Raw genomic sequence first — 13,707 nt, forward strand, 5'->3', positions numbered from 1 at the left:
TTAATGCTGAGAAGGAGAGACTGTGTTAGTTCTCCAACATCTGCAGCTACCAGCGGGCTAGATAACATAGCTGCGCCATCGTAATTAGAATGCTTACCACATAGATCAGGAACTGCCAGCCAACAAAGTAATTCTTCACTGTTCTTCCAGAGATAGCCTGGGATATGTTTGGAGCAAAGTTCACCAACAAATAGGACCCTGCAAAGGCCAGTGTCATACCTTTAAGCAAAACAGAAAAGACAAAGCAAGTTGAAAAGAGACTTTTTAATCTTTTGTTGATGTAAACATTCCCTATAGACTGAGCATTACTTGTGAAGGTGCTGACAGTCCCGCCCTAGTCAAATATAATTCAACAACCATCCCTAGATAGCAGCACACATTCACCTGATAGCATTACCTTTCAAAAGGGATAAGGGCCCTGGCTGGTGTTGCTAACTGGTTAGAGCACTGGCTCGAATACCAAAGGGTCACGGGCGGATTCATTCCTGGTCAAGGGCACATACCTAAGTTGCAGGTTCGTTCCCTCACCCCAGTGAGGGAGCATGGGAGAGGCAACCAATTGATGTTTCTCTCACATCAATGTTTCTCTCTCTCCTCCTCTCTCCCTCCACTCTCTCTAAAAAATCAATGGAAAAAATATCCTCGAATAAGGATTAACAACAATAACAACGAAAGGGGGTGAGGGGGGGAGAGAGATAGGGCCAGGGAATGGATGGGGCAGGACATAACTTGTGGTTTTTCTCTGTTGTTCCAGATAGATCCTGGCCTAAGCAGAGAAGTGTTCTGTTAAGATGGGGAAGATCAGAACATGTGCATATGGAGACATGAAAACCCAACCACGCTGGCTGTTTGTGTACTTATGGGCGAGTCAGTGCAAGATGGACCTGGATTTAGGTTTTGATGGCAGAGCCCAGAGGGTGGGGAGTCCATCACGTGCCATTTACTCTACACTCTACTCATCTTGGGAGCCTTACACACACACACACACACACACACACACACACACACACACACACACACACGGGTGATTTTACACTTAGAAACTCTGGTAAATGAGCATCTTAATCATTGCCACTTTTTTTGGAGCTCCTTTAGCAAAAATAATGAAGGTGAACATTGACTTTGCTCTAAGATTTATCTAGTCCAATTTAGTATCTAGAATTCCAGGCATAGCTGAGTAAAATATCACATAATAAACCTATGAAAGGAATGTGTTACTGTCATCACTTTAATGTTACTTAAAATAAAAGAGGAAGGGCATGTGTTGGGGGAGTGGCCATGGATGGAGGGGTAAAGGATGGACACTGCCAAATAACACCGAAAGCTGCTTATTTGTTAATAATTAGCAGCCTGAGAAAAAGTGACAATCGTAGCATTTTTCAGGTAGCACCCTTGAAAACATAAGTCAGCTCGCTCCATCACTGAGGTCGGGATTGTTCTGTACATAATTGACAACCAGCATTGACTCCAACCCGAAACAATTTGATTTGCTGATAAAACCTCACACTTTGAAGACACCAATTTCCTCTTCTTCTTCTTGACCAAATGATTTATGACTTTGAACTCTAGTTTCTGAGAACAAAGAGCATTGGATTTTTCACACAAGCTAACTAATAGCTGTTGCCAAATCAGGTTTGGCTCAGTCGTAGAGCGTAGGTCTGCGGACTGAAAGGTCCCAGGCTTGATTCCGGTCAAGGGCATGTACATTGGTTGCGGGCACATCCCCGGTAGGGGGTGTGCAAGAGGCAGCTGGTCGATGTTTCTCTCTCATCGACGTTTCTATCTCTCTATCCTTCTCTCCTCCTCTCTGTAAAAAATCAATAAAATATATTTAAAAATAAATAAATAAATAATAGCTGTTCAGGGTACTGTAGAAGCTATAAAATAAGTTTTATCGAAGTAACAATAAATTCTGTAATGCTCTGTGAAGACAGAAATTATATACACAACTTTAAAAGCTATTTCTAGTGAGATTTTAAAAATAAAAAATACATTATTAAGCATTGTAATAAAAGGAAAATAATAAGCACCATCTATAAGAACGTGGGCAAAATTATTGGTCAGCCTTGTCCTTTCTTTAGGAATAAAAAATTCTTTTATAATTGTTCAATATTAGGTTTCTAGGAAGAAGGGTTTAATAAAAAGTTTTGTAAACTTGGTAAAGTAGAATAAAAGCACTGAATGCGATTTAGAAGTCTCAGAGACTTCCAACTTTCTTTTGTGAAATCCAAATTTCTTGTTTATATTGAGTTCCTCTGCCAGCTATTTCTTTATCTCATTTAACTGTATCTAGTGTCCTTTACATTTCTCTCTAAAAATTTACTTTTGGATGGGTATCATATGTATATGGTAGAAAATTCAAAAGCACACGAGGGTGATGCATGAAGAATTAAATCTCTCTTCTACCCTAATGCCTCCATCAGTTCCAAGTTCTTGAGATTTCCTTTTTTGAGATACTTTATGCATGTGTATATGTTGGGGTGTATGGCTTTTGGATTTCTTGGACAATATTATCCATGCTCTTCTGTACTAGTGTGCATTTTATTTCTAATCAACAGAACATTGTGAAGAATGTTTCAGTATAGGAATGGCAGCCTCATCCTCTTCGAGTCTGCATAGCATCCCATTATACGGAGGTTGTGCTACTTATTTAACTTTCCTATATGGTCCCATGTCACATCCTGACACAACCCCTCTCTCCCACATTTCATCTGCTTCCACATTTGTTTACTGTTCCCATTTATACCAATGTAGATCTTCACTGCATTTCAAAACTCCTTAAAAAAAAAAAACAAATGACTAATGATTCCACAATTATACACTGAGTGGCCAGATTATTATGACCTCTGAATGCATATTAATCTGGCCACTCAGTGTATATCCTATATAATAAAAGGCTAATATGGAAATTGTTCCCTCGACCAGGAGTTCAACCAGCAGGCAGGCCGGCTAGCTGCCCTTGGCCAGGCTGGCTGGACCCCACCCATGCATGAATTCATACAACAGTCCTTATAAACACAATTCTAAATGTTTTATATATAACTTAAACCTTACAATAAAACTGTGAAAAATAATTATACCATTAAATTATTATACTATTATAACATGTACTATATGTATATTATATGTATATACATAATATCTCTCTATATAAAAGGTTAAGTGACTGTACATCCATTTGACTGGCCGGTACATATGACATGCACTGCCAATCTATATATATATATATATATAAATGGCCAAGTGACTGACCATCTGTCCATCTGACTGACGGTCTGGTACATATGATGCACAATGGTTATTTAAAAATAAACGTTGACTCATGCATGCATGATACAGATAAAGCTCTTGCTGGTGCCAATCACACGTGTGTTTTAATTTTATAATACCATATTATATATACTATTTTGACATATAATTTTTTGCAGTAATGTAATTATTGCATGAATCTTTCTTCTAATTAATATCCTTTCAATGTGCATGAATCTGTGCATAGGGTCACTAGTAACATATAATATTGTATAAAACTATTACTGTCCCTATTGAGCATCTGAGGATATGGAGTCAAAGAGGGAATGACTGTCTTATCTGGAATTTTCTAGCTAAGTGGAGAGTGTGGATTGGAACCCAGGTAGTTACTTAATGATCACACTCTCATGCCTCTTGTATGCCAGGGCCGATGCATGGGACAGCTCATCCCTGCCGTAGTCTCAGCAAGTGGCAGCTAGGAGCTGCACGGAGCATGACAGGGGAACTGACCATCATGGCAGTGCGCCTTGCTGGCCTGAGGTTCCTTCAGACGAGCTCTCCAAACTGGAACACGTTCCATAAGGTGGACGCTCCACCAAGAGAGGTCCCACGTCAGACTGATTTGGGAGGAGAAGGCGAGTTCAACCAGCTTCGATGGTTCTTTAATGGAAAGAACCTCGGATCCTCAGTGCCTTCGTGTTCACTGTGAATCTCCTCCAGGAGGATATGGTTGTGATATTTCTAAACATATCTGACCATTAATATCATCCTGAAGTAGAGCTTTGCGGAATATTTTCTACTTTGGGAAACGTCTGACATTTAACTGGATGCAGCTGTGCAGGAGGCGCCGCCGCCCCAGCCTACAAGTCTCCTTTCGGAACTCGCGGGCTGAGGATGCAGCCCAAAGTGGTTGGAGGGAAAACAGCCTTGAATCGGAGTGATGCTTCCGTTCACTGGCACCTCCAGCTGCTGTGTCCGCTACGCAAGCCCTGGATCCGAGATCTGCGGCCCCATTCTTCCCCGGCTGACATCCTGGTTCCCAGCCCACCTGTCCTCTTAAGCAAAACCTGAGATCTCTTTTAATGAGTCTCTACCCCAATTAATCTATTTCAATGGGTCTCTATCCCCAGCTCGAGGCCAGCGGGTGTTAACTGTCTGTCGCCTAGCTTCTGGCATTTGACTTGACCTTACTTCTGGCCTTCAGAGTTTTTTCAGATCCAGCTGAGCCCGACTCCAGTGAAGATTGATGGCAGACTCTCTTGGTCCTGGTTCTATGTCTCCTGACCAACAGGGGTCCAGCGATTACTTTTGTGGGATACCAGGAGTCACGGAATAAACTGGCTCCTGAATACCCCGTGGGACATGCTCTCCAGATCCTCGGGCTATGGCCATGAACCCTTGAAGGAGGTCTGGACCAAGACGTCTCAAAAATGCCGGGAATGCGGGGTCCTGAACCTGCCATTGGAAAGCCTGTCGTTCAAAGCCCAAACAGCCACTCTGTCCTCTCAACCAGAGATAACGGCCTGTGTGGCTAGATCCGTACTCTAGACACTGGCCCCACACAGGCTGGCCTCTGGCGTGGGGGAAGGAAGCGGGAGACGGTCCTCATCTCACAGTGAAGTTCTTGACATTCTGTCTGGGGAAGCCATTCATAGGTGACTTGAAGTCAATACGTGACTAGTCTCTGGAGAGAGCTGATGAATGGACTTCAGTTTTTATTTTTATGATAAGTATCTGGAATAAATCAGCAAGGATCTCCCAGATGATTAGATTCCATACTTTTGATGACAAAGGGAGAAGAGAGGGGAACATACTATCATTTCTTGGCTGATTAAAGGGGAGAGAAATCTGGTGCTTAAAAAAAAAAAAAAAAAGGAAAAAAAATCATTAAACTAATTTAAAGCTATTAATCCACTGAGAATCAGAACACAGGCCAAAGCTTGTCATTGAGTTAATAATAGTTGGCGATGCTTCTCAGACATAGCTTTTGTGAGGTCATTTTTTTTGAGGCCAGTGGTGAAAAGCTTCACAGTCACAGAGCCACATTTGGCAATAAATTAGTTCAGCTTGTTCCCACATGGTCCAGAAATCTTCATTTGTTCCATCCTGAAAACAAACTGCCATTTGCTTTGAGCAGGGGAAAATAAGTGATTTTTCTTTTGCACATTTTGACAATTTAATTTTTAGCATGCTTATATGTTAATCTTTTTTTTTTCTTTAAAAAGTCACTATTCTTTCCCTTGTTTGGTTTTAGTCTGTGTAAAGGGAAAAAAAAAAATGCATTTTTTAGCTTCTACCGAAAAGTGCCAAATGTGCTCAAGGCAACAGCAATACAGGACAAAAGAAAAGGCGTGTGACAACACGCTGCTAAGTGAGGCTGAGGGAAAACCTTTTCCTAAGCCTGAGGTGGGTGACTACACTTCAGATCATGATAGCATATGATACCGCTGTCGGAGACGTGGGTATGGAATCAGTGACTAAATCCTTCCTTATTCTTATGATACTAGATGGAAGTTAAGAATTAACCAGTTTTGCCAGCTGGCATGGCTCAGTGGTTGAGTATGGACTTATGAACCAGGAGGTCACAACTGGATTCTGATTGGAGCACATGCAGGCTGTCCCCAGGAGAGCAGCCAATCAATGATTCTCTCTCATCACTGATGTTTCTTTCTCTCTGTCCTTCTCCCTTCATCTCTGAAATCAACCTATCTATCATCTATCTATCTATCTATCTATCTATCTATCTATCTATCTATCTATCGAGAGAATGGACCAGTTTTAACTAGAGTATGGAACAAATATGCTATCAGTGATATAGCCCTACTAAAAAAGCATCAAGTTAGGAAAGCAAAAAAAAGAACCCCAACCAGAGCTATGGGAAATGAAACCTGGGTTGCTAAGGTGTGCAAAGATATCCTAACCTGGTTTCTTCTGCTGAACCAGTAGAGTGCAGTGGTGGCTAGGGTGGCTGTGGGAGTGAGGATAATGATATTATGTGATATTATGTGATACTAAGAGTTTTTCATACATGAACTAATTTAACCCTATGAGGTAGGTAATATTATCTTCATTTTAAAGATGAGAAAATTGAGACTTCAAGTCAGGAAGTAACTGTGCCAGGGTCACACAGCTTTCTTACAAGGGACACACACCTGAGCTTTTGCCCTGTAGTGCTACCTGACTGCCAGTAGGGGCATACTGGCTCACCACTTGCTAGTCCTATGACCTTGGGCAAGTTATCTAACCTAAGTAACCAGTTCTGTAAGTGGGTTGATTCCTGCATTTAAGTGGGATAGCTCATTTAGGACATTTATAATACATGGAAAGAATAAATATTTAATAAAGTATTCTGTTATTAAAATAAGAGAAATTAGTGAAGGATTAAATAACTAATAGAGGTTTTACTTTGGGGTGTGTGTGTGTGTGTGTGTGTGTGTGTATGTCTCCTATTTCTTTTTAGTATTACCTCTTGGGCATAAAGTTGGCTACACAAATGATGACAATGAACAGGGCTTTACATTTTTCAAGTTGTCTTAAGTGAATGACTCAATTTGATCCTTAAAACAGCCTCTAATACTTGTCAGCCAGCAGGCCTAGAGAAGTGAAGTCATATGCTGGCCACACAGTTGACAGCAGAAGCTGAGTCCAGATCTGAACCCACGAGAGAGAGTTCAATTCATATCCTTTGATGTTGAGCCAGTTCATTGCTGTTAGTAATGCTTAGTTGATTTGGGGTTTTCAAAGTATATGATCAAACCACCTGCACCGATGGATACTGATCTTCTTCCCTTTCACAATTTGTGACTAGCATTTATTCTTCCCCTAAACAGTGGTTTTAGTTCAGTACCGAACAGAAACTTACCCTTTTGCACCTCTGTTAACACTTCTCGTGTGATTCCCTCTGTATGCCCTCCTCCCAGTGCTTGGATGTGGCCCTTGCCTGACATACCCAGCCATCAGAGAGGACTCAAATGTCACCTCTGCTGTCAAAAGTTCTCTCTGAGCTTCCCAGTTACAGTAATCTCTCTTTACCCTAAACCAGCGGTTCTCAACTGGGGGCGATTTTACTCCCCTCTCCCCGCTGCCCGGGGAACATTTGGCAATGTTTGAAGTCATTTTTGGTTGCCATAACTGGTGCAGAGGGCTCTACGGGCATCTAATGTGTCAAGGCCAGTAGGGATGCTGCTAAATACCCTACGAGGCACAAGTCAGCCCCCTACAAAGAGGGAGTAGCCAGCGTAAAACATCAGCAGTGCCGAGACTGAGAAACCCTGTTGTAAACTAAAGCTTTAGGCCTTAATGGTACATATCGTTTCCTACTTTTAGAAAACATTCAACTGTATTGTTGGAGGGCACAGAATCTTTCTTAATTAGTCATCTTTTTACCACGAATATTCACCACAATTAAGCAAGTCTCCCTTTATATCTTATATCTTATTGCTTCATTAAATATCTTGGATTGATTTAAACATTAATCGACCATTAATTACAAATGATGGTATATTTTCGACAAAACGATGTAAAGTTTCCTGAAGACATTACATAAATGAGAAAAAGGACGTAGGGCCTAACGTTTTTAATTTATAAAATGCAGGCATGGCTCATTCTTATTTCTGATTTGGACAACTTCCCCAAATGATTGCACAAACCATTAAAAAAAAAAAAACATAGAAAAAGAAGATATTTGACAAGATGCAGTCACAGATGAACAGCATTTGGAAAGACATTTTAACCATGAAAAATGTGACAATGTTGACTAAAAATTCGAGTAGCAGAATCCCAGTGAGGAGGAGAGGAGCAGCGCCAGCCCTGTCCCCACACTCGCTCCCGGGAAACACGACCAGAGACAACAAAGGCCCAACATAGCAACGCCGGAGTCACAGCCAAAGCTCACATTGTAAAGGCAAACGTGATCTCCTCAGAAGCAAGTGGACATTGTTTTATTTCAAGTGCCTAAAATATTCATTCAATCATATCCATTGTCATTCGTCAGCAGCAATTCTGACAGGAGTTTGTCAGGAAAGAGAACAGGCATCTCCCAAGTCTTCTCTCGCCAAGGACATTTCCAACAAGAGGTGGAAGATAGGATCAATTTGCTAATAAGGAATCTGTCTTACAGCCAGGCAGGCTACTGTGTCTTTCCACTAACTGCTGTATTTCTAAATAAGATTTTATGAAAGAGCAAAGTTCTGTGTTATGTTTGGAGAGAGCTAACTACAAACCAGGTAGCTACTGGTACATCTAATTTGTGTGTGTGGTTTCCCTTTTTCTTTCATTTTGTTAGTCCTCACCTAAGGATATTTTTCCATTGATTTTTAGAGAGTGGAGGAAAGAAGGGAGGGAGAGAAAGGGGAGAGGGAGAGGGAAGAAGAGAGGAGGAGAGAGGGAGACAGAGAGGGAGAGGAAGAGGGAAAGGGAAAGGGAGGGGGATAGGGAGAAGGAGAGGGAGAAAGAGAGATGTGAAAGAGATACATTGATGGGTTGCCTCCCACACATGGTCTGACCAGGGCCAGGGATCAAACCTGCAACCCAGGTATGTGCCATGGACCAGGAATGGAATTTGTGGCCCTCCTGGACCGAGGGCCAACACTGTAAGCATTTAACATAGGCCAGGGTGTGTTTTATTTTTTAATTTTTTCTCATGTATACTTACAGTCTAACAAACACATCCTTTGAAATAAAATTTACTGGATTTTATTATGCTCGTAAAAATTCCATAAAATTCATAATCACAACAGTATAAAATAATAATTTGCTGTGGTCAGTAGTATGGGGAGTGGGTGCAATGGAGGTGGAAGTATTTCCCACGGAAGAGCAAACAGCAGCTCCAAAAATCATATCATTTCAGTAATTTGTTCCCAGTTTTCAAAGCACGTATTTTTTATGGATAGTATTATTTCCCTGATCAAGCAGTGCTATAATGACACGAATTGAAGAATTACTTACCTAGTACATCGGAGGCTCTCAAATTTTCTTTCAGAAACATAACAGAAATAAAGGCACTACCTAGAAAGAAAAATGACCATTAGTGGTGTTTCCAATATAAAAACATATATTATGCAATGGCATTTGAAAGGAGTGAAGCAGTTCGTGTCCTAAGCTGGCTTGCTGTGCCCTGGTCAGAGACACCCAGTGACTGTGGCTGTAAAATAATTTCCTTCATTCCTGCTCATGGTTCAGGATACATGGAAATAGCCTGGCTCACAATGGCCCTGGGCTGTGATTGGGATGGTGCCCCAGTACAGTGAGGGCTTAATAACTGAATGAATGAATGAATGAATGGGAAGGAAGGGAGGAAAGAAGAGAAGGAATGATGAACTATGACACTAGTGTTGCTATGGAGAGATAGGAAGGAAAAAAAGGAAGGGTGGATAGAAGGAAGTCTTAGCTCTATATCCCAAATGGAAACTCATTATTTCCCGTTACCCCCTCCTCCAATCCTCACTCCTATGATACCTCTGTGGAGCACCAGAATCCTAGGACTCTGCCTGGCTGCCCCCTCCCTCACACTACACATCCAACTGGCTACTGGATCTGTTAAATCCACGTCTCTCTCTCTCAAATCCACCCTCTCCTCGACATTTCCCTGCCGCTGTCCCAGCTCAGGCCACTCTCATAGCTTCCACTGGGGCCTCCCATCTCGCGACCCCTTCCCCTTAGCACCACCAGAGTCATCTTTCTAAAATGCAAATTGAATGTCAAGCCACAGCTGATCAACCTCTTAGTAGCTTCTTCTCGCTTTCAGGGGAGAGGTGGCCATGCAAAGACAGCCAGCCACGATTTGGTCCTGCCACGTTCCTTGCCGCGTTTGCCCTTGACCTCTTGTATATGCCACACTCACTCCCACTAAAACAGTCGCAATCCCCAGGACCGCCACTTAGCTGCATGCTAAAGGACTGTCATGTGTACCATTCCCTCTGCAATGCGGCCTCCGTCCCCTCAAGCACCTGGAGACTCAAGCATAACCTCTGGGCCCCTCACCCTGCCTGCACCCCAATTTCCACCTCCAGGCTGACCACGCCACCCTTATGGGTGTCACCCCTTGGAATAGAGCTTTCACCACACCTAAGATCTGCGTGTCTCCCCTAGAACCATCCATCCACTTGGCTCTGAAGTATAGCTTATTATCCCAAGATCTCTGATGGATCTTGGGGGCAGACTGAAAATGCCTGAAAATCTTGTTTCAGGTTCGAACCAACATAATTCAGGTCAACTGATTTCACGTGTTAGAGAATTAGAAAAGGTATTAAAATCAAGACCCCACTTCCAACCCCCACCACTGACTTCCTGCAGAGTGGTTCGTGCCTAGCGCATCAATAAAGTGTTTGAGGATCTCTGTCCTACACTTGCTGGCCCTTGTGAGGTGTAAGAGCCTCGTTCCATTGCCGAGGCTATTGAGTTCGCAGCCTCGTGACTGAGCCATGGCCTCTGTGATGGCTCAGCTACATGGGCCAGCCAACTCTTCCCACATAGTTCCTCTTATGGAGCCATTCCTGGGCGAGTGGGGGCATGGGAAAAGGAAACGTGCAATAATACAAAGAGCAGACACACAACATGATCTGTATTTTAAATTAAAAAAATTATTAGCCGAGTTGGGGTTTTTTTTTTTTTAAGTAAATATACAAAGGGAAAATCATTATAAAATAATTTAATCACTTAGAGAAAACTGCAGTTGGTGTGTGTATTTTCCTTAATTAAGATAAACTATAATGCAAGTTCTTTTCTCAGTTTCCTTGGTTACTATATTACGCACCATTTGCCGTGTCATTAAAAATTCTTCATAGATACCCTTTTAATGAGTCTGTATAATAATCCATTAAATCAGTTATATTTGAATATATCTGATATTCTGGCAGTTGATGTAAAACAAAATAACAATTCTACACCAGAAACTCTCATTCAGAGTAAACTGGGATCCTCATAGGTTCTCTCCATCTTTTTCTCAGCCTAGCTCTCTCATTCAAGTTAAGCTATATCCTTGTGAACTTTTCCTGAGCAGGTTGTTTATAGGAATGAACGATTCACACACAATAAACAGAGCATGGGAACTGTCCACCAGGCATGAATTTAATTGTGTGGCATGGCTCTAAAACATTAAAGAAACATTTTCTGCACACAAATTAATCTACAGATACATAGCCCATTACCTTAAGAATTGAGTTGGGGGCAGACTGAAAATGCCTGAAAATCTTGTTTCAGGTTCGAACCAACATAATTCAGGTCAACTGATTTCACGCGTTAGAGAATTAGAAAAGGTATTAAAATCAAGACCCCACTTCCAACCCCATCACTGACTTCCTGCAGAGTAAGGTAAGGAATGTTTCCAAGCAGAGGGAGACAGATTAGCAATAAAAAAAAATAGGCAAAGTATCCCTATGCTAACACACACACACACACACACACACACACACACACACACAGTACTTTCCACTGTAATGACAGATGACTTATATTTCATAGCAAATATGCCAGTAGGGAGGGAGACACTGTTGGCATGGAACAAGGGAATTCTACAGCGAGTAGGAGACAGAGATAATTTACTGTTAGAATTGGGAAACTGAGGCCCAAAGAGGTGGTGTATTCATCGATCTGTTCATCTAACAAGTATGTATATTACAGCAGGCGTGGAAGCAGCGGCCATGTTTCCTTATCCCAGTCCAGAGCCCTTTCTAGTAAACTACACTCCGTGGCTCCCTTGAAGTAAGGAAAACATCATTTTCCTTCTCTTGTTGTTGCTAAGCCACCATTTCATAAATGCTTCCACTTTCAGAGGAATTGGGGAAAATGTTATGTAGGAGATAATTTCATTGCAAGAAGCAAAAAGGATATGATTGGTAACAATAAGCTTGAACTACACGAATGCACCAAATCATATAAATGTCTGTGAAATAGTTATCAGAGTTTTATGAAACATAAATATGCTGTTTTTACTTTCTGGGGGGAAAAACATTATGTCCTATGCACTTATATACTCATTTTTCTGTTTTAAGAGAACATGAGATTTTCTGTAAACATTTTACATAAGAGAATAAAAATATTTTAAGTTTTATTTATCTAACAAAGAAAGCAATAAAAAAAAAGAACATTCTATTAAGATCCATTTACTTGCAACTCATCTACCTTGCAAAACATTATTAAAATGAGAGCTGGGCTGAGCAAACACAGTATCGGAACAACAGCTAGTCACATGACTTGCAAGTGGAGAAGTAAATATTCAAGATGAGGAAAAAATAAACTGAAAGTGCTCCCACATACAATCAGAGATCTGTCAAACTCAACCCTGTCTAGTTGTGGCTAAAACCCTGACAATTGTGTAATGAACACTTAAAAAGGGGGAAAATCTTTTACACTTTTATTCCTCTAGTAAAATCCAATATTTAACAAGAGAAAAAAAAAAGTCGAGATCAAAAGCATTAAAACAGAACACACTTGTAAAGTAAACAGATTTGGGCTGGGTATAGCTACTACTGAGCACGCACACTGTTGGTAATTTTGGACTACACGCATATTTGGGCAGAGGTTCGTTCTGGCTTTCGTAGGACATGGGTCTACACAGAGAACGCTACGACACAGAGTGCTCACAGACACTGGTCTACGTGAGTGTGCATAGACTCCGGGGTTAAATTCATGACACAGTGTCACTCTGTGACTCCAGAGATAGACACTGGACTGCAAATGACCATAACAAATTAAAAAGATGAAAAGCAGCATAAGAAGTGGTTCTGTAGGAATTATGAGGGGAAAAGAGAGCAGAAATATTATCCATAGGGAAAAGGACAAAAAAAAAAAAAAAATACTGAAGTATCTTCTCTGGTTCACAGAGTGCTCCATGGGGAAGTTTATTCATATATTCACTTGGCCTTGACCAGAGAGCTTCATGGCCACAAAGAATCTTAGCAACAGATAAAATGGACTGGCTCCTATTGATGAGTTGTCTATACTCTCTTCAGCCGTTAAGTGTCACTCAGGTTAGCAATCGGAATGAAGATGCTTTCTGGTCAAGGTTGACCAAGGAAAAGTATTATACACATGGGCATTCTGATTTGGATTTCCAGATGAAAACAGATAAAGGCGACACAAGATTCTGGTGGCTTTCGCTGAACCAAGCCTAGATGTGGGGGACCATTCCGGTCCCGGGTATAGGTATGTGTCCTGGTATTGAGTTTCCTAATACTTCCTGGTTTACTCAGGAACAAACCCTCTTATTTGTCCTTCATTTACCTCCTTTTTGATGTCACTTAGATTTGGTCTGAAACCTGGCTGTTATTATCGAAGAGTTACTTAGCTTACTGTAGCCGAGAGCTGGTGTTGCAGGCCACGAGTTAGAGAGAGAAACCAACGAGCATAAATTAATCTGGTGCCTGAGAGTTCCGAGAGGTTGTACACACTTGATTTGGATTTCTTCTGTGATAGCTACTAAGGATCAGAAGTTAGGCATCAGTTTTCTGTTTAGGTCTC

The 13,707-nt window shown here is 41.4% G+C and overlaps 1 protein-coding gene across 3 annotated transcripts in view; it reads right to left on the reverse strand.

The window, feature by feature from the left end:
• The window catches only part of NIPAL2 (NIPA like domain containing 2), a 65,050-nt gene that overhangs the window by 18,146 nt on the left and 33,197 nt on the right, over positions 1-13,707 (reverse strand). For 2 of the 3 annotated variants that reach the window (XM_084864589.1, XM_084864591.1), the window contains exons 4-5: positions 9,196-9,255; positions 98-219 (exon numbers count right to left, since the gene is read on the reverse strand). In XM_084864589.1, the coding sequence (XP_084720715.1) occupies positions 98-219; positions 9,196-9,255 (182 nt within the window). The remainder of the gene's footprint in view (positions 1-97; positions 220-9,195; positions 9,256-13,707) is intronic. The other variant, XM_084864590.1, reaches the window with a different exon arrangement.

The sequence above is a fragment of the Pipistrellus hanaki genome (assembly GCF_964339955.1).
Source record: "Pipistrellus hanaki genome assembly, chromosome: 17".
NCBI lineage: Eukaryota > Metazoa > Chordata > Mammalia > Chiroptera > Vespertilionidae > Pipistrellus > Pipistrellus hanaki.